Raw genomic sequence first — 22282 nt, 5'->3', positions numbered from 1 at the left:
GGGAGGGGTTTGTGCGGGGAGAAGGGTGCAACAATGAATGAATGGAATTCCAAAATCTCTGTAGATGTTCATTGAAATGAAAAATAAACTAAATTTAAAAAAATATACATTCTTGCCCACTCCATTAAGATGTCTCATAGAACCTGAAATTAATAGCATTAAAGTATAGCCTTTGGAGTTCACCCCAAATCAGCTCTGTGACAGAAGTCTTCATATCAGTAGCACCCACTTATTTGCTTAAACTAGAAATCTGCAAATAATATTTAATTCTTCTCCTTTCTTCACTTTACCTCCAAAGCTTAAACACTAAAATTTAACTGATATACAATGATATATATAATCATGTCGGAACTGACTTATAGCTGACCCTCCAGTGGTTTTGGAGAGATGTAAATCACACATGAGAGATTGCCTATCTTTCTGCCGTGAAGCAGCTGGTGGATCTGAACCATGAGCCTTTGGGTTGGCAGCACAAGTGTTTACCACTAAGCCACCAAAACTTCCTTTGCTATAAACTGTTGTTGCATGAAATCAAGTCAGAACTGACTCATAGCTGACCCTCCAGTAATTTTTCAGAGGCAGTAAATCATGTGGAAGGAGATTGCCCATCTTTCTCCCAGACAGAAGCTAGTGGATCCGGACCATGTACCTTTGGGTTGTTAGCACAACTCTTTACCCTTAGACAAATAGAAAAACAAATGAATACTTGTGGGATGAATGAATGAATTATAAATCTGTCCCTTTTCCTCCTCCATGATCAATACCACAGATGAAGCCAGCAACATTTCTCACCTATATTTCTACAGTAGCCTGTTTACTGATATTCTAAACCAACTCCTAAGACCATGAATTATCCTTCACACAGTCGCCTAAGTAACATTTGTTATCTTGAAACCATCCAGTGGATTCTAATCAGAATAACCTACAGTCTTTTGTTATGACATGCAAAGTCCTATGTTGTTTTTGTTGTTGTTGATTGTCGTTAAGTCGAGCATGACTTATAGCGACCCTATGAAAAAAAGTCCTGAAGCCTTTCTATAACTATTGTTGTTTATCTACATTCATAGAGTTTCTAAAGGCATGTTGTTTAGGAAGTGAATACCACTCCTGCTTCCAAATCTGTCTTAATCTGGGAGCCCCACTGAACACTGTCCACCATGGGTAACCATTATGGCATATGAACCTGAAATTATCTATTATTTCTACTTTGATTCTTGCTACTTTTTATCCATCTCTTTCACCATTGTTTTCCCAGAATTCACTGATCTACTAAGTAGATGTTTGTTGAATGGATAAATGAATTCATAGTGATTGGATGGGTTCATGATGCCAGGAAGCAAGATTGTACAGAATTTTGGCTTGCTCTATTTATCTTCTTTTGAAACCTTCCACGGGAACCAAAATATGACTTTTAGTTCATCCCACCTGAATTTCAGAACCGTCGCAGGAACAGGTTTGAGGCCTTGAACACTAATGAGCGAAGACCTGATGAGTTGTGGGAGGATGTCAAATGTATCATCCAGGAAAAGTGCAGACGGTCATTACAAAGACAGAAGAGGAAGAAAAGAGCAAAATGGATGTCAGAAGAAACTCTGAATATTGCACTGGAGCGCAGAGAAGCCAAAGCACAAGGAAGAATTCAAGATACTAAAGAGCTGAACAGAAGATTCCAAAGGGCAGCTCGGGATGACAAAGTAAAATACTACAACGAAATGTGCAAGGAGCTGGAGTTGGAAAATCAAAAGGGCCAAACTTGCTCAGTATTTCTTAAGCTCAAGGAACTGAAGAACAAATTTAAACCTCGAGTTGCTATAATCAAGGATGCTTTTGGCAGAATATTAAATGATCCAGGAAGTATTAAAACAAGATAGAAAGAATATACTGTGTCACTGTATCAAAAGGAACTGGCAGACACAGAAGAATTTAATGAAATCGTATACAAGCCAGAGCCTATGGTGATGAAGGAAGAAGTTCAAGCTGCTTTGAAGGAAATAGCAAAAAATAAGGCCCCAGGAACAGATGGTATACCAGTTGACATATTTCAGCTAACAGATGCTGCCCTGAATGTGCTCACCAAGTTGTTCCAAGAAATCTGGAGAACCACCACTTGGCCAACTGACTGGAAGAGATCTATATTTGTTCCCATTCCGAAGAAGGGTGACCCAACAAAGTGTGGAAACTATGGAACGATATCATTGATTTCACACGCAAGCAAGATTCTACTGAAGATTATCCAAAAACGACTGGAACAGCACATCAGCAGAGAACTGCCAGAAGTCCAGGCTGGGTTTAGGAAGGAGTCGTGGTACTAGCGATATTGTAGCTGATGTTAGATGGATCTTAGCTGAAAATAGGGAATACCAGAAGAATGTCTATTTGTGTTTCATTGATTATGCAAAGGCGTTTGACTGTGTGGATCATAAACTGTGGCTGACTCTGAGAAGAATGGGAATCTCAGAACACTTGATTGTTCTAATGCGAAACCTATTCTTGGACCAGGAGGCAGTCGACAGAACAGAGCAAGGAAACACTGCATGGTTCAAAATTAGGAAAGGCGTACGCCAGGGATGTGTCCTATCTCCATACCTTTTCACCCTGTATGCAGAGCAGATTACCCGAGATGAGAAGTGTGGCATCAGGATTGGTGGAAGATCTATCAGCAATCTGTGTTATGCAGATGACACAACCCTGCTTGCTGAAACTGAGGAGGACCTGAAATGCTTGCTTCAGAGAGTCAAGGACTGCAGCCTTCAGTATGGATTGAAGCTCAGTGTCAAGAAGACAAAGATTCTCACCACTGGACCAATTGCCAGTATCAGGATGGATGGTGAAGAGATTGCGATTGTTAACAACTTTACTTTGCTTGGCTCCACAGTCAACACTCTTGGCACCAGTAGCCAGGAAATAAAAAAAGTATTGCGATGGGAATGTCTGCTGTTAGGGACCTCTCCAGGGTACTGAAGAGCAATGGTGTCACTCTGGAGACTAAGGTGCATCTGATACAAGCTATGGTCTTTGCAATCACTTGTTATGCATCAGAGAGTTGGACAATGACTAAGGAGGATAGAAGGAGAATTGATGCCTTTGAGCTGTGGTGCTGGATAAGAGTATTGAATGTACCCTGGACTGCCAAGAGAACAAACAGATTCATCCTGGAGAGGGTTAAACCAGGCTGCTCCTTGGAGGCAAGGATTCTGAGGCTTCATTTGACATACTTTGGACATGTTGTAAGGAGGGAGAGGTCATTGGAAATGGACATCATGCTTGGGAAGGTGGAGGGACGGCGCAGAAGGGGAAGACCCTCTATGAGGTGGATTGATTCAGTGACTGGGCTAATCAGGATGGGTGTGTCAGAGGCAGTGAGATCGGCACAGGATAGAGCAGGGCTGTTGTACATAGGGTCGCTATGAGTCGCAAGCGACTCCACGGCACATAACAACAACAACACAACTTTCTTGCTGTCTCTTCATCTCCCATATAATCCTTAAATTACTACAATCAGGCTTCTTTCCAAATGCTGATATTAACAGTCTTTCTGACAAGATCATTTGTAAACTCCATGGAGCAGTCTTTTATTTCATTATGTTTTTCTCCTTTTTCCCTACCTTGACTTCTTATTTTTGTCCCTTTGGGTTCAATTAGTCATTCTTTGCTTCATGTTAATGAAAGAGATGCTTCAGTCATTGATTTCCACCCTTTCTTTCTCAGATACGTATTTGAAGTGCACACTTATCTCTATATTCCATAAATTCTGATATGTGTAATTATCTTTTAGTCGTCAATATGTACTATCTTTCATTGTGAATCTTTGACTACTGAACTATTTTCAGAAGTCTGATGTTCAGTTTCCAAACATAGGGAGATTTTCTCATTCTTTTTGTGGTTGATTTTTCGCCCAATTCCATTGGCTCAGAAAACTGACTCAGAGTAAGCACAGTCCTTTGAGGTTTGTTGTTACTTTAGGGCTTAGCTCGTGGCATATTTATAAAAAGAGTCCTTCTGCATTTGTAAAGTGAGTGTTTTCTGTACATGTGGGTTTGATGAGTTTGTTAATTGTGCTGTTGCATGTTTCTAGATGATTTTTTTGTTCGTTCTATCAGTTACTAGGAGAAATATGTTAAAAGTTTTTACTGTGACTACGGATTTGTCTGTTTCTTTTGTATATTTGTCAATTTAATCTTTGTGCATTCTAACACTATTATTAGTTGCATATATAAAAATTACTTTATCTTCCTTTTGAAGCTGCATTTTTAACTGGAGCATTTTTCTATTTACTTTTATTGTATTTTCTGATATATTAGCATTTGATCTAATGATTTTTTTAGATTCTTTCTCTTTATCCCCATTCTGTGCTCCTATTTTTTTCTCTCTTCTTTTAGATTTTTTTTCCTTTTATCATTCCATAGCCTACTCCCATTCACTTGTTATACTTTTTTAAAATTACTAGTCTTTGACAGTCTGTAGGGAGTTGTACTGCTAACTGGAAGGCTCTACCATTCTGGTGGTTCATATCCAACAGAGACTCCACAGGAGAAAGATGGGCAATCTTCTATAGTGTGATTTTCAGTCTTGGAAACCTAATGGAGTGTCAGCTATGAGTCATTTCTAGGCTGGCATTGTCATCAGTGTCTGTTCTGTAATTTGTGTAACATATCAGAGTGCTAAACGAAAGGTTGGCAGTTTGAATCCACCAGCTGCTCCATGCAAGAAAGATGAGCAATCCCCTCCTGTAAAGATTTTCATTTTTAGATACTGATATAGAGTTGCTATGAATCAAAAAGGACTGGCAAGCAGTGGTTGTGCTTGCTAAGGAGCCCTGGTAGCACAATCGTTAAGTGCTCATCTGATAACTGAAAAGTTGATTGTTTGAATACACCAGCCTCTTTTAGGGAGAAAGGTAGCCTTGGAATCCCTGTAGGGAAGTACTCCCCTATAGGACAGAATTCTCTGGAGTTAGAATCAATTTGAGGATATCTGCTGAGAATGCCTGTTTCTCTGTTATGTCAGACATTGTTACTCAATGGCAGACTTCATTCCCACAGAGCCCAGGGCCAGTTTAAGAATCATGCACACAGCATTCCAGGAAAGTCCTTATGATTCAGAATGGGGGAGTAATTCATTTGCTGTCTCAGTGGTCCATAATTGGATGTCTTAAATCTATTTCATTTTAAGAATTACCTGGAGTGCTTGTTTAAAGCACAGATTCTTGAGTTCCATCCCCAAACCTACTGAGTTAGGTTGAGAATGTGGATTGTTTACAAGAGTTTGAGGTGAGTCTTAGTTTGATCAGGGAGAATTAGGGGAACAAAACTGGACAAAAATGGGACACCTGAGATGGGTGGCTATGATGTCAAACTCCCACAGGCTAACAGGTAGATGCTCTGAGTTGTTTTCCCTCTGTACTGTGTATGTCTCCCTCCACTCTAGACGTCAGCTGGTTGACTGGCCATCGTCTCAATGGTGGCTTCATCTGGATGGCGGTTAGGCAAGGGAATTTTCTGGGATTCTTTTTGTTGTGTGTTATTGTTCCTTGTCCCCCCTCAAAAGCGGGTGGCCCTTGAACCTGAGACTAAGGTAAGGGTAGATCCCTCCTCGAGGGTGTGGATTTAAAATCCTATAGGGCCCTCAGGCCAAATTTATTAATTTTAATAGAATATTCTTTAAAAGACACTGCAATCATTTGTCTGTTTGCTGTACTGAACAACTTGAAGTTGCTGTGGTGCTGAACACTATCCCATAGTCATGTCATATACCATAATGGTTATCCATTATGTACAGTGGTTGGATGAGCTTCTGATTGATTCATGTTAGGAAGCAGGAATGGCATCCACTTCCTAAACTAGGTGCCTCTGGAAACTCTACAAACTCTCTTATAAGTGTACAGAAAAGATGTTAATAATAGAAAAAAGTTCTGGTCTTTTGCTTACTAAAAGCTTATACTGAGTCGTATTTGACTCGACAACACTTAACCACTGCTAAATGAGACGACTTATATCTCAATGGTGGTTTCATCTATCAACATAACTAGTTATGTTATACCTTAGAGGAACATTCTTCCACTTTGTACATCACTCTTTGTCAGTGTGTTATATGAGGTAACCTGGGTTTGCTTACTGAAACTTGTGCTATGGGGATAGCAAATACCAGAATGGTTTCCCGTTGTGGACAGTGTTTGGTGGAGCTCCCAGTTGTAAAACAGGTTGGGAAGCAGGAGTGGCATCTACTTCCTAAACCACATGCCTCTGGAAACTATATGAACTTGGAGAAACAGAGATAGCTGTGGAAAGGCATTCGATCTTTTGTTCATAGTATCGCTATGAGTCGACCTCGACTCGACGGCAATCAACAACAACAATAACAACTATGTATGTGCCAGAGTACTCTTGCAATCTAATTCTAGTTCCTGGTGACCTTGAACTTGTGCCACTGTCCCCTGAACTGTGCAGGTTGAAGATCCAGTTCACACCAGTAAGGAAAAGAAAATTGAGAAAGGATCGGTATCAGAGGACATCTGCACTCAAGAGATCATTGGTGTCTTTTCAGTCTTTGACTCATGACAGGACCCAATATTCCAGCGAGTTAGTCGAGAGAAAGGCACAAGGTGGGGAGCAGGATGGCATATTTTCCTCTCCGAATACAGAGTTTATGTGCAAGGTATTTCCTGGTACATGTACTGAGAAAGGACCCACTCAGCTCATATATGCAGGCCCCTCCATGTCAGCAAAGTAACACCAAGCACTTAACATCCATCTGCTTATTTAGAAGCAGTAAGATTGATAAGGAAGCATTCCTCTGAACATGTGGAGTCCTAGGTGGAGCAAACAGTGTGCTCTCTACTACTAATTGAAAGGTTGGCACCTCAAACCCAGTGATGTCCCTGAAAAAGAGTCTGGTGACTTATTTCCATAAAGACAACAGCCCCATGGAACATGAACTGGAATGGTTTCAACAAGAAGACATTTCATTTTATTATTATTACTATGGTTTAGCATATTGCTACAGACTTTGGGCATGTTGTTAGGACATGCTACTTTTTTGAAAGGTGCAGGATCAGCAAAAGAGAAGAAAACTCAACCATATGAATTGACACAATGTAGCAATTGGGCTCAGGTGTATTTTAGATGATAAGGATGTCACAGGACAGGACAGTGTTCAGGTCTACTGTTCCTGGTGTCACTATGAGTTGTATTTGATTGTATTTGAGTCAGTATCACCTAACAACAACAAAAACAACACAACATATTTTCCAGCAAGTTTCATTTTCTTTTTGAGTAGGAGTAGATTTTGAAAACTATCTCTCATTTGTTGCCAGTGAAAATGGAACAGTTCTCTAGCCATATTGTTGTAGGCCTCAGCACTGTCTGTGAGCAATTGTATGATTATCTCCCCAAGTCTGAAATGAAAAGCAGGTTCAAACCTTCTAGCATCCTCTACAAGACTGGGAGTGGAACAGAGCGGTAGTCTCCAGAATTATCTGCACACCAAAATCACCTGGGAAGCTTCTAAAACACTGTTGTTTCTATTGTATTCTGAGACTAATTTCATGGGTCTGGGGTGTAGCCTGTGTTTAGGGTTTTGGAAAGGCTCCATGAGATTCTGATGTGCAGGTCAGTCTAAGAAGAAGTGCACTCGAGAGATGTTTCAAACCTCAAGCCTCTAGATAGTACAGTTTAGGCTTTGGCATTAAAGTTCAAGTAGAAACCCTGAGGGCAAACCTGTTGAATTTATCAAGCTGCATTCTACATGAGCAAGGATATTATTTACACAAACCCTGAGCAGTTGGTGCAAAAAGTCAGTCAGGTCAGATATGTGTATACAGACACAATTACATGCTCATAAATACACAAATTGTCAATATTCAAAACAATCGGGGGTTTAAAGTTGTATAGTGTGTGTGTGTGTGTGTGTGTGTGTGTGTAGATATCTCCCCAGTTAGGGTTGCTAGATGAAGAATACTGCAGACCTAGTTAAAGGTGAATTTCAAATAAACAACAAATGCTTTTAATTAGTATATTATTTTTAATATAAGGTGTAAATACTGCATAGGACATGCTGTATGCCATCAAGTTGATTCTGACTTGTAGTGACTCTAGATGATAGAGCTGAACTGCCCCATGGAGTTTCTGGTTTGAATCCAGCACCTGCTCTGCAGGAGAAAGATGAGCAATCACCTCCCATGTGATTTACAGCCTCTGAAAACCTGCTGGAGGGTCAGTGATGTGTCAGGTTTGATTTGATCGCACATAATAGTGTAACAGCAATCTGTCCATCGGAAGTTGAGCTACTAACTTAAACACTGCACCCTGGAGGCTATAATTCACCAGCAGCTGTGTAGGAGAAATATGTGCAGTTTTATCTGACTAATCTACAGCCTTGGAAACAAGTGGAGGATGAGCTATGAGTGGGTTAAGATTGCACAGCAGTGAAAGTGAGACTGTCAATGGAAGCTGATCACTAGTATTTTCTGTTGCAGGGCTATTGTTCCAAACTACTAGCCTTTTTCTTGGCAGCCAAACTTCCACCACTGTGCCCCAGACCTCCTTTTTATTGGGACATAGTCATGCTAAAAGATGATATCTTATTTACCTGATCTTTAACATTAGCTGTATACCTAGTATTTTAATTCACTGGATCCGATGACACCACCTGAATCTTAAAGGGTTAACTGGAGTGGTAGAGCAAGACACGTCAGAATTAAAAACCAAACAAGCAGAAAACCTTAACCTTCTTGGTTAACTGCCTCAGGCGTCCCCTGACTTTGTCTGCAGGGAGGGTCACTGTACCTTATTCTGCCTCTTCTGTCTTCTCCGCAGCCTCAGGAACTCTTTATGCTGCCTGGAGACAAAGTTTACAGCTGCATACTCCAGCAAGGCAGCAAAGACGAAGAGAAGGCACACCGCCATCCAAATGTCAATTGCTTTCACGTAGGAGACCTGAAAAGAGAGAGTGAGAGCCATGGAATCTTGCAGAGGAAGCCAGCTTCCTAGTGAGCTGAGTAACAGAATGACCCCATTCCCTTTAATCAAGGACTTAAACAAAGCGTCAGTGCCATGTTCAAGCTTCTGGGTCACAGAATGGAAGTTTCCCTGCTCCTTGGCTCAGCCCCGTGTTCTGTCTCTCTCAAGATAATCCACCTGCTCAAGTAGCCTCTTCCCTGACACCAATGGTTGCAAGAACTTCCTTCACTGAGAAATGTAAGTGGGGAGCCCCAGGGAAGGGAAAAGGAGGAGAAATGCTATTGTGTTGCAGGGAATGCAGTCAATGTCATTAAATTAAAAGGGTATAAATGGTTGAATGGTTGAATTAATATGCTCTGTACACTTACACTAAAAATGCAATTAAAAAAATGCCTTCACTAAAAGGAAAGATTAAAGAAAAGAAAAATTTTGAGGTAAAATAAGATGGTAGTTGTGGTTGTTAAGGGCTGTGGAGTCCAGTACAACTTAGTGACCTTAGGAACAAAAGGTCTGAACCTGAACCTATCTTGTGCCATCCTCATCCTCTCTGACACACTGGAGCCCATTGCCACAGTGTCTGTCTATCTCATTGAGGTCTTTCTCTCTTTTGACCCTCTACCTTTCCAAGTATCTGCTGTGCATCTGAAAGCTGGACTATGAATAAGGATGACAGAAGAAGAATTGATACCTATGAGTTTTGGTATTGGAATATAATAGAAAATATCATGTGGACTGACAAAATAACAAAGAGATAGGTCTTCAAGAAAGTGCAATCAGAGTGGTTATTAGAGGCAAGGATGGTGACACTTTATCTCACATACTTTGGGCTTATTGTTAGGAGAAGCTATCCTATGAAGAAGAGCTATGGTGGCTTAGTGGTTAAGAAATTGTACTGCCAGTGCAAAGGCAAGCAGTTTGAATCCACCAGCTGCACTGCAAGAGAAGATAGACAATCTCTGAAAACCACTGTAGAGTCAGCTATGGGTCAGTTCTGACTCGACAGTACACAACTACAAACAATTCCTTGGAAGAGGACATCATGCTCATTTCTATCACCCAGCCCCCATTTAAAAAGGACACTCTGGTGGCACAGTCTATAGAGAGCTAAGCTGCTAACATAAAGGCAATGCCTCCTTACTAGGAACCCACCAGTGACTCTGTGGGAGAAAGTTAGACAGGCTCCTCCTATGAAATTTGCCATCCTCAGAAACCCACTGGAAGGGCAGCTGTGAGTCAGAGTCAGTTCTGTGTCAACAGCAGTGAGTTTGATGTTGTGGTAGGTTTTGTTTAAACATTTAAAAACTAGTATAATTAAGATAATTACAAAATTTGTGTGAGAAACACACTATGTATGGCTCTAAGGCCTTCAAACCCAAATTCCCATTCTCATCAACCTATTGAACTTATCTAATGTTAAAATACAGTTTTAAAAAACTTTCACGTGGGAAGAGCCAGGGTCTGGAGGTGGGTGAGAGGGCGGAGGGGTGCCCCGGTTTCCCAGGAGACCAGAGGGACAGGTGGTGACGGGCCAGGTTCTCAGGTGCAGAGAGCACACAACTGCAGTGGCAGCGGCTTCCAGCAGTGGCGCGTTACTGGGAGCTGCCTGCTGATGCCTGCAAATGCCGAGGAGCTGCTTGCTGTTGCCACACATGCACCAGGGAGCTGCTGTGATTTGAACTGCTAATATTTAGGATTAGCAACCTGATCCATTACACACCAATTTCTCTGAATCTAAAAATATATGTTGTTTGTTTATTAAGAATTAGAAGGCAGTTAATCCTTATTAATGGTAGCTGACACCTTGGAGTGCTTACCATTTCAGTATTTGAAGCCTTTCCCGTACATCCATTGTTTGAATCCTTAAAGCAACTGCATGATCCTCTTTTCTGATAAGGGTACTGAGGCCCAAAGGGATTAGTAATTTGTCTGAGATCACAAAGCTAGTCAGTGGCAGTGCCAAAACTAGTGAATTTCCTCTCTCAATACACCACCAGGATGGTACGGTTTATAAGCTTGCATTTCCCCTTGAGCTTTCTAGTTAGTATTTTTTCATGCCATTAGCTCATTTAGGTTCTTTTCAGGTTTTTGAACTACTGTAAGGTTTGCTGCTATCTCTGATTACTTGGAGACTGACTTCTGGATGAGGATTTCAGGAGCTGTTTGTTGCTTTCCCTTGATTTGATTCTAACGCATGGCGACTCCATGTGAATCAGATACCTGTGTTCCTTCCATAGGGTTTTCGGTGGCTGATTTCTTTGCCAGACTTTTCTTCTGAGGTGCTTCTTTGTAGAACAGAACCACTAGCCTTTCAGTTTGCAGCCGAATCCATTAACAGTTGCACCACTCAGGCCTTTTCATTAAAGGAGTAAGTGAAATGAAAATCGACTCTTGATAAAGAAAAGCCAGAGCACAGTGGAGCAAGAACAGAGTTTGAAGAGAGGCATCTGATTGCCAAGTTGGTAAGCCTTCCTCTGCCTCAATTCCTTATCTGTATAATAGGGACAGTCTTAATACCTACTTCATAGTTAGAATGTGGATAATTTGCTGAATGCTTGTAAAGTTCTTAGAATAGCTTCTAGTCCATATTAGGTATTAAATCAATGCTTGTGATTATTTGCCTCTATCAGAGTGTTTAGTGTTTATAGAGTTTTCAGAGGCCTGTTATTTAGGAAGTAAATAGCCAATCCTGCTTCTTAGTCTATCTTAATCAGGGATTAGTCATGATGGATGGAGAGGAGATTGAAACTGTTAACAGCTTCATCTTGCTTTTAACTATTAACACCCTTGGTAACAGCAGTCAGGAAATGAGGAGATGCATTACACTGGGAAAATCTTCAGTTAGGGACCTTTCCAAATTACTGAAGAGTAGTGATGTAAATTTGAAGACTAAGTTAAGATGCATCTGACCCAGATCATAGTCTTTCTGATTACTAGGTATACATCCAAGAGCTGGGCAATGAATAAGGATAACAGAAAAAGAACTGATGCCTTTGAGCTGTCGTGTTGGAGAATAGCACTGAATATCCCATGGATAGCCAAGAGAATGAACAGATACGTCTTGGAGAGGATGCAGCTGGAGTGCTATTTGGAAGAAAGAATGATGAGGCTTTGCCTCACATACTTAGAACATGTTGGGGGGAGGTGCTATTCCTTGGAGAGGGACATGATATTGGGGAGGAAGGGAAGGGTCGGCAAAGGAGAGGAAGACCCTTAACAAGGTTGATTGATATCATGACTGCTGCAGTGGGCTTCTGTGTGTCAGGAAGTGTGAGGATGGCACAGGATAGAAACGGGTTCAGATCTTTTGTTCATAGGATCACTGTGAGTCGTGCTTCATGGCTTGTAACAACATCAGAGTCTGATTTTGTTGATAGGGAAATTTTAGAAGAGACAGAAAAATTAGGGAAAATGAAAACTTCCCACAATACAAATGTGTTCCAGTTTAAGGTCACTGCCTGCCTTACATGCTTTGTCTCAGTGACTCTGAGCTGTTTGCCAGTCCACATTGGTTCCACCCTGAGATACTTATCTTTCTTCTTTCCATTAGCAGTCTCTTTGGAATCCCTCAAGACTTGACTCAGGTACCAACTCTCCTGAGAAGCCTCCCTAATCTTCCCATCTGGGTTAGGGTCTACTTCTGTTTGCTCTCTTTTCTCTTGGCATCAAATTCATTCATTTCTTTCTTTGTCCACCAGCTTTTACAGCCCTACCACTAACTGACTCTTTGTTGTCAAATTAAAACTGACAAGTGTTCAGAGGCTACAAATCACCTGAGAAGCGATCCCTATCTTTCTCCCTTGGAGCTGCTGATGAATTAGACGCACCAGAGTGGCACCATCTGTAGTCAGCCCCATAGCTGCCTCTAGGCTATGCCACAATAATTCCATGTTTTTCTTGGTCCACCAACTTCACCAGTCCTACCACTACACTGTAAGTTTTTCTCTTGAGGGTAAGCCCCATGTAATGTTGTGTACTGTCAAGTCAGAACTGACCCATAGCTGACCATCTGATGGATTGTCAAAAGCAGTTAATTGCATGGGAGGATATTGCCCATCCTTCTCCCACCAAGCAGCTGGTGGATTCAAACTGAGTACCTTTGGGATTCCAGCTCAGTTTCTTTTCTTTTTCTAAATCTTTTCCACATTTAATTTGTAAGCTACAATGGCAAAAGAAAACTGAAGGACAGAGAAAAATGATGTCATTACAGCAGCCACAGCATATAAGCAGCACATTTTCTTACCACTAGGCCACCAGAGCTCCCTCCATGTAATATTACTTCCTGTAAGACTGACGCACAGGACCCAGCAAATAGTAAGTATTAGATATGCAGGGTGAATAGTTGGATGGAGGGATGGAGGGATGGATGGATGGATGGATGGATGGATGGATGGACGGACGGACGGACGGACGGACGGACGGATGGGCAAAAGATAGATAATGAATAAGAGAAGTTAAAGAGGAGCAAAGGAAAGAAATATTTGGTTATTCTCCTTTATTATGCACAGTCAAATGTATTTGCTGCTTCTGTTAGTGGACTAATTAGAAGCTGCATTGCAATCCCAAAAACACCTGGTTCAAATCCACCAGCTTCTCCATGGGAGAAGGATGGGCAGTCTCCTCCCGTGTGATTTACTGCCTTTGAAAATCCTTTGGAGGGTCAGCTATGGGTTGGCTCTTAATCGACTGCACATAACAACAATAATAGTGGGCTATCAATCCAACATGTTTTTATTCTCTCCACATGCCTAGCATTATTGAAATATTTCTATGTAACCTATAATATGTATTTGCTCATCTGGAGCTCTTATGTTTTTCTGCAATAGTCACAGCATTCTGAATTACAAATTCAGATGGATTATAAATGTTTTAAGATCCAATAATGAGAGAAATTTGTGAATGCTTGAGATGTGTCCATCCCAAGAGCTTAGTCCTATACAGCTGACTCGCCATTCCCCTTCCTTCCTGTTGTTTACAGCATTTAGTAATTTGCAGAACTTTCACCATCACTTTGTGACCATCAGCAGGCTGAGCACGAATTTGGCTTCTTTTATAGCTACTCATAAATGAATTGTTTCAGTCTCTTAATCATTCTAGTTGGACTTTGAGTTTCCTCCAAATGATGAACATCTTTCCCGTATTGAAGTGCCAGCATTAAATGCATTATTCACATGGGTTTAGAGGATGTTTGTTATGATCCATCTATTACATATGATGTGATGTCCCTCATTGCTGGTCTCTTAGCATTAAAATGCCTTTTTGTTACTTTTACAGAAGCTCTGGTGTCAGGTTTTTCCTCTATGGCTGCTAATCCTCAGATGTTTCTAGCTCACATCTTCCTCTGTCACTTTCTTTTTATGATTCTTGGGTTTACATGATCCCTTCCTGAACCACTTTAGTACAAACTTGCACAATAGTTTTCAAAGGCAATTAAGCTCTCACAATGCTGCCAAACACAACTCACCGAGTTAGTATTTTTCCAGATTTAATCCAGTCATTGAAGCAGTCATTGAAGGTCTGCTATATAGAAGGAACTCTACTGTAGTGGTGGCAGGAGAGACAGGAGAATGACCAACATACACATTGATGCTTCCTGGCCAGCACGTCCCAGATTATACAGCAGGCAACTTCATCCTCAGTGAACTACAGTCAGTGTCATGGACCAGGAGCATCGTGAAACTAGCATTATACCTAGAGACTCAAATCTTACTTACCACATCACTTTGCCAAGAAAGTTTTTTTGGAACCGAGACAGGGTCATTCATTTATATATTGTACATGGCTGCTTTTACACTAAAGTGACAGTCTAGGAGCTGCCACAGAGATCATATGACAGGAACTGTTTGCTGGCCCCTGACATAGACTGTGGTTTTGCCCACAGTTCTGGGATTGTACATTTCAGTGACACTGGTTTGGTGCTCAAGACACACATGACCTATCAGAGGGGAAGTCACATTATAAGTGATACAAAATGAATGACTTAGAGGCTAGTGGAATATGAGACAGGGCAAAGCTGACATTGACAGGGAAGACCAGAAAAAGCTTCATTCCTGGGTGGAGTGATGTTTAATAACTTTGAGTTTCAAGAAAATCAGTAATGGTGTGACGATGGGAGAGCACAAAAAGGACTCTGGGAATCGTGAACAAACAAGTGTGACCAGAGTATACTGGGGACCTGGGTGTGTGGTGGGCAGACCCACCAGTGCATAGTACACTTCAAAATCCAGGCCTATTTGAGATTTCAAACTACTCATTGAAGTAAGCCACTGAACATTTTGTGAAGTACAGATGTAGAAATCTTTTTTGGATTATCTTTGCTATCCTCAAAACAAGAATCTGAGCAAAAGCAGACATTTTTCCTCCTTATAGGAATTTCCCACCCCCTCATCATTTTTAACTCTGTGTAGGACTGGTTCTCTTCCGAGTTGTCTAATAACATTCTGAATCTTTTGCTGAATCTTCTTCCGTTTATTATGTACCTGTGCTGCCAACTCAAAGGCATGTGATTCAAATCCTCCAGCAGTCTTTTTCCATGCAGTTTACTGCCTCTGAAAATCCAGTGAAAGGTCAGCTACAGGTCAGTTCTGACTTGATAGTACACAGCAACGACTCAGTAAACTCATCCACTTCTGTAGGATTCCTCTTGCTCCTAGGCGTATGTGGGAAAGTCCCTTGGCAGTTTGGCAAAGTTCTCACACATTGTGTTTTTCCGTTTTGACACCAATGTGGCATCAAGATAGGAGGAAGACTCACCAAAAATTGGTATGCAGATGACACAACCTCACTTGGATTAAGTGTGAAGGACTTGAAATGCTTGCTGCAGAAGATTAAAGACTACAGCCTTCTCTATGGATTACATCTCAACATCAAGAAAACAAAAGCACAATCCTCACCATTGACCCAGTAAGCAACGTTATGATGTTGTTGTTTTGTGCCATTGAGCAGCTTGTGGTTCATAGCTGTCCTATGTACAGTGGCCCTGAAACTTGCTCTGTCCTGTGCCAGCTTTACTGTCTCTGACACACCCATCCTCATTACCTCAGTCACTGAATCAATCCATCTCATCGATGGTCTTCCTCTCTTTTTTCGTCTCTCTCCCTTTCCAAGCATGATGTTCCTCTCCAAGGAATGGTCCCTCCTTGCAACATGCCTAAACTATGTCAGACAAAGTCTCAGAATCCTTTTCTCCTCTCTAGGACAAACCTGTTTGTTCTTCTCCTTCTATCATTCCTAATTGTTGTCCATCTCTCTGATGCATAGGAAGCAATTGTGAAGATTATGGCCTGGATCAGGCATATCTTAGTCTCCAAACTGACGTGGTTGCCACTATCATTCCAATATATACAACAACAACTAGAGCCAAAGAGGAGGAAATAGAAGATTTCTACCAATTTTGCAGTCAGAAATAAATTGAACATGAATCAACATGTAGTAATAAAAATGGGTGAGTGTAGTGAAAAAGTTGGGAGTAGGGAAGAAGTATGAGTAGTTGGAAAACACGGACTTGGTGACAGAAATGAAGCTGGAGATACAATGATAGAATTTTGTACATTCAATGATCTATTCATTGCAAATACCATTTATAAGAAACACAAATACAAGCTATACGTGTGGATTTCACGTGGTGGTATGCATAGGAATCAGATTGATTACATACGTGTATGGAAGAAACTGCTGGAGAAGCTCAATATCAGCTGTGAAAACTAGGCCAGGTACTGATTGTTAAACAGACCACCAACTACTCACATGCAAGTTCAAGCTGAAGTTGAAGAGAATTAAATCCATAGGAACCAAAATTTGACCTTATGTCTATCCCACTCAAATTTCAAAACCATTTCAGGAAAGAGTTTGAGGCCTTGAGCACCAATGAGTGAAGACTAAATGAGTTGTGGGAGGATATCAAGAATATCAACCATAAAGAAGGCAAAAGGTCAATACAAAGACGGAGGAGGTGGAAAAGACCAAGATGAATGTACTGTGAGACTCTGAATATTGCACTAAAACATTATGATAGATGAAGAAAAGATTTAAATTGTCAATTATTTCATCTTAGTTGAATCCAAAATTCGTGACCTTGATACCAGCAGTCAGGAGATGAGGAGATCAGGATGCATATTGCATTGAGCAAGTCCACTGTCAGGGACCTCTCCAAATTACTGAGGAGCAATGATGTCAGTTTAAAGATTAAGGGCTGATTCAGGTCATGATATTTCCCATCACCTAAGAGCTGAATAATCAATAAGGATAATAGAAAAATTGATGCTTTTGAGTTTGTGGTATGGTTAAATAGTACTAAATATCCCATAGACTACCAAAATCTAAGCTGGTATGTCCTAGAAATGGCCAAGCATCGTGTCACATATGTTGAGCATATTGCTTGGAAAGGAGGAGAATCAGCAGAGAGGGGAAGGCCCTCAGTGAGATCCATTGGCTACAGAAATGGATTCAGGTGTGTCAGAGATGATGAAGATGACATAGGATAGGACAAGTTTCAGATCTCTTGTTCGTAGTGTCACTGTGAGTCATAGTCGACTCCACAGCACCTAATAACAACAAGTGGGGACACCACTAAACTAGATTTTCCAGTACATTGGGATGCACAGTGGCGTGTAGGCTGAAGTTGTATATCATTTCAGGTATTTTAAAGTTTCCTGTGAAATCTCATGAGGTCCATTCTGCAGCTATCTTGGCAGTTAGTTAGCTTAAGATGCTGCTGTTGCTAGGTGCCATCAAGTCAAATGGCTCATAGTAACCCTGTGAACAGCCAGTCTGAACCTGTGCCATCCTCACAGTCCCTGACGTGCTCAAGCCCATTTTACAATCACTGTGTCAATGCTTTTTCTTCCTCTTTCTCTGACCTTCTACCTTTTCCAGCATAATATTCTCCTCATAGTGGTGTCAGACATTATAACAAGCCTGCATCCTTAAATGACCCAATGCTGTGCATCTCTTGGTGGACTGTGACATAGGTGAGAAATAAACTTTTATTTTATTCAGTCACAAAGATTTCAGAATTTTGTTTTTCTACAGCTCCTGAATCCATGCTTTGATCCTGACTTTCACTTTCTTTCTTAAATGCATTCCGAATTACATATGAGTAAACTAAACAAAACCAAATCTGCTGTCCAGTCGATTCTGACTCTGCTACCCTGTAAAATAGAGTGGAACTGGCCCATTGGATTTCCAAGGGTGTAAATCTTTATGGAAGGAGATTGCCTTATCTTTTTCCTGTGAAGTAGATGGTAAGTTTAAACCACCAACTTTTTTTCCCCATTTAAAAAAATTTTTTTATATTGTTTTGCATACAAAATCCATATGCATTGTGTTTCCCACTTTCCTTCATTGACATTTGTGTTTAATACAGTCATTCCCATACATTGTATTTTTTTATTGTGTCTTGCAGAAAAGTTCTGTAGTTTTCTTGGAACAGGTCTTTTTGTCTCTAGTTAGGTTCACTTCCAAATATCTCAACTTATTTTACTTTCTGTGGCAGCATGTATATCAAGTATCTCAATTCGTGATTGGCTGTGGTAAATGTATTGCTTTCTTGGTTTCCTTCTGTGAGTTCTCTTTGTTACTGTAGAGGAATCCCTATATACTATCATCTCATCTGCATTTAACAATAGTTTAACCATCTTTTTGCTGATCTGGATGTCTTTTATTTCCTTCTCATATCACCCTAGCAAGCACTTCCAGTACAATATTGAATAGAAGTGGTGACACTGGGCACCCTTGTCTGGTCTCTGTTTGCAAGAAAAACACTTTTAGTCTTTTTCCCTTGAGAATGATTTTGACTCTTGGTTTTGCATATATGCTTTTTACTATGTTGAAGAAATTCCCTTTTATTCCAATTTTGCTGAGTGTGTTTATCAGGAAGGGGTTATGGGTTTTGTCACATGCCTTTTTTGTGTGGATTGCTTTGAAACAGCAGTCAACCTGGAGGGGGATGATTGTTGCCTTCTATAAACTGCAGCTCAAGTCACCCTCTTCTACTTGAGCTTAATAAATTCCATGTGATATAACTAGATAGCACTGTTAAAGGCCAAAGTACCTGTGATATTGGTTCTCCTGGTATGGAACAGTGGGGACGACAGCTGGACAGTCTCCAGGCTGTGGGGCAGTGGAGTGTCCAGGAGGGAGGTACAGCAGGGTCTCCAGGTGGCAGGGTAGTGATCTCCTGCTCTGGGCAGAATTACAGTCTGGGCCACACTGGAACTGGAGACCCTCTATCAGACAGGCAATGATTCTGTTGCAGGCCAGTGTTTGAGTGTGCCTGGGCTGGGCAGAAGCCTTTAGCTTTACGGGGAAGCAGTGGCTGGATGATGCTCCTAGGCCATCCATGGCATACAGGCCTTGGCATCTTGCTGTAGAGCGATGATATGGTTGACCAGTGAGAAGAGTTCATCCTTTTTATTTTTAAAGTGAATTTTCTTTGCCAGAAACTTTTAGTTCTTTACTTGCCTTCATCTCTTATCCTCAAGGTGTTTAAAAGACTCAATATTTTTTCACAGTATACTCGAGTTTATTCTTTTTCCTCTATTCCAAAGAAGCAACTGCAACTCTAACCATTAACACTTAGCACCTCATTTTTTTGTACGAACTTCCTAACTGATCTTCCTGCATTCAATTCCTTGTGATGGTCCTTATGCTCTTAGAGCTTAAATATAAAACATCAGTTTTATTTTGCAACACGTCTGCTTAAGAAGTACTGTGGCTCCCTGTTGCAAATTCAAGTACTAAGTACCCCAGCCAGCATATCCTCGGCACTTAGTCTCATGTCAGTCTTTCATAAAACTTACTCTGTGGTTTGTCTCAACAATCCCACTTACTGCAGTCGAGAAAACAAAGTGCATTCCCACTGGCAACTCAGTCTATATTAGTGATTCTCAAATTTGTCCCTGACTGGAGATATTGAGCAAAATTTAAAAAAAAATTATTTTGGATTACTACAGCTAGTACCAAGAGAGAAGGAGTAAGGTGAAAGAATTAGGGTGGGAGGGTGTTGCAACCAGCATATAGTGGGTGGGGACCAGGAATGCTGCCCAGGACAGGCCCCACAACAAAGAATTACCAGCCCTCCAAATATTAATAATGCAAGCATTGAGAATTCCTGACCTATACTCTTCTGCCAGCATCAAAATTTGTTATTTTTCCCTCTACCAGTTTCTTTTCAAGGAGTAGCCCAAAGTCTGTACTTTGTCTATGTCTTTCGGTTAACAGTGGACTCTCCGGACTTGAGAATATACTTTCATCATTCAGTTCAACATTTCCTTTACTCGTGCATGTTTTATTCAGGCAATTAAAGCATGCCTACTTGGAGTAGGTGAAATTAAAGAAAAAGGCCTCATGATTTCTTTTGGATCCTTGCCACTAAGTTCCATTGCTGTACACATAGTTGTTGTCAAGTGCGATCAAGTTGAGTACAATTTAGTAATGCTATGAACAGCCAAAGGGAACTCTTTCCTACTTTGTGCCATCCTCACCCTCTCGAAAACACTCAAGCCCATTGCTGAAGTAATCATTTCAATCCACTTTATTGGAGGACTCTTCCTTTCCTTTACTGTTCCTCCATCTTTGCAAGGATGATATCCCTTGCCAATGAATAGCCCCACCTAGCTAAATGTCCCAAGTATGAAAGGTGAAACTTCACTATCTTTGCCTGCAAGGAGCACTCTGGCTTCACCTTCTCCAAGACGCATGTTTGTTCACCTGGCAGTCTGTGGGATATTCAGTACTGTCTTCAGCACCACAAAATCAAAGGCATCCATTCTTCTGTCATCTTTACTCATTGTACAGCTTTTTAATGTATAGCAGGTGATTGAGAAGACTGAGGCCTGAATTAGGTGCACCTTAGTCTTCAAATTGACATTATTGCTCTTCAACACTCTGGAGAGGTCCCTGAGAGTGGAGTTGTCCAACACAATACAGCTCCTGTCTGCTGGTACGAACGGTGGTGATTGTTGATCCAAAAAGATGAAGTATTTGATAGCTTCATCCCTTTCTCCATTTATCATAATGTTGACTGTTGGTCCTGTGGAGAGGAATTTTGTTTTCTTGATGTTGAAATGCAGTCTGTAACAAAGGCTGCATTCCAGCAAGTGCCTCAAGTCCTCCTTACCTTCAACAAGCAAGATTGTGTCATCTACATAATGCAGATTTTTGATGAGCCTTGCTTCAATCCGAGTACCATATTCTTCCATATATAGTCTGGCCTCTCAAATAAGTTGCTCACCATACATATTCAGTAGGTACGGAGAAAAGATACAACCTTGACACACTCCTTTCTTAACCTTGACACACTCCTTTCTTAATTTTAAACCATACAGTGTTCCCTTGCTCCATTTTGCACAGTGGCCTCTTGGCAAGTGTTGTGGTGTTTCCACTCACAGTCAAATGCCTTTGACATAACAAAGGATAAATAGGCATTCTTCTCATACTCTTTACTTGCATCTAAGATCCACCTGACAGCAGCACTGATATCCCTGGTGCCATGACCTCTTCTAAATTCTACTTGAACTTGTTGCAGTTCCCTATGTATGCACTATTCTAGCCTTTTAAAATGATCTTCAGCATTATTTTGCTTAAATGTGATATTAATAATACAGTTCAATAATTTCATTTGGTTGGGTCACCTTTCTTGGGAATGAGGACAAATATTAATCTCTTCCAGTTAGTTGGCCAAGTAGCTGTCCTCCAAATTTCCTGGCATAAACAAGTGAACACATTCAGGGCTGCATCTGTTAGCTGAAGGAAGTCAAATGGTATCCCATCAATTCTTGGGGCCCTATTTTTTTTCCTAATACCTTCAGTGCAGCTTGAACTTCATCCCTAATTATCATTGACTCTTGTTTGTGCAGTACATCTTGAAATTTTTCAGTTCACGTAAGTATCCCTTAAATGTCTGTTGACATTTATGTCAATTATCCAGGAACAATCACTGTTTTATGTGAAAGAACAACTGAAAAAGAATTTGAAATAAGAAAAAGACAACTAAAAGAAACAAAACAAAGATAGAATTTAATGTAGGTTTATTTAGGATTAATTAACTTGATGGTTTTTGTTTTGTTTTTGCTTTTGTTTCCACAAAGAAAAAGAAGAGAACTTGGAATTCTCACGATTGTCTCATGTAGAGTCCCAGCATATCTGGTGGTGGGATGCGGGGGAAGTATAGTCAAGTGGTTTAGGTAAGTGTGAGACTAGGTAAAGTTTTTATCTGTTGGTTGAAGAGATTAGTTAGATGGTATAGTTGCATTGTTCTGACATATCATGTTGGACTTTCATATTTCTCTTTAATATTCTTTTTTTTCAGTTCTACCTAGGAATTTTCT

General features: G+C 40.7%; 1 protein-coding gene across 4 annotated transcripts in view; it reads right to left on the bottom strand.

The window, feature by feature from the left end:
- Positions 1-22282, bottom strand: part of GLRA2 (glycine receptor, alpha 2) — a 280136-nt gene that overhangs the window by 44832 nt on the left and 213022 nt on the right. For all 4 annotated transcript variants that reach the window (XM_006892381.1, XM_006892382.1, XM_006892383.1 and 1 more), the window contains one exon: positions 8784-8933. In XM_006892381.1, the coding sequence (XP_006892443.1) occupies positions 8784-8933 (150 nt within the window). The remainder of the gene's footprint in view (positions 1-8783; positions 8934-22282) is intronic.

Source organism: Elephantulus edwardii, unplaced genomic scaffold (genome assembly GCF_000299155.1).
Source record: "Elephantulus edwardii isolate Elephantulus edwardi_28Jun2011 unplaced genomic scaffold, EleEdw1.0 scaffold00115, whole genome shotgun sequence".
NCBI lineage: Eukaryota > Metazoa > Chordata > Mammalia > Macroscelidea > Macroscelididae > Elephantulus > Elephantulus edwardii.
This window is presented reverse-complemented; position numbering and strand designations above follow the sequence as displayed.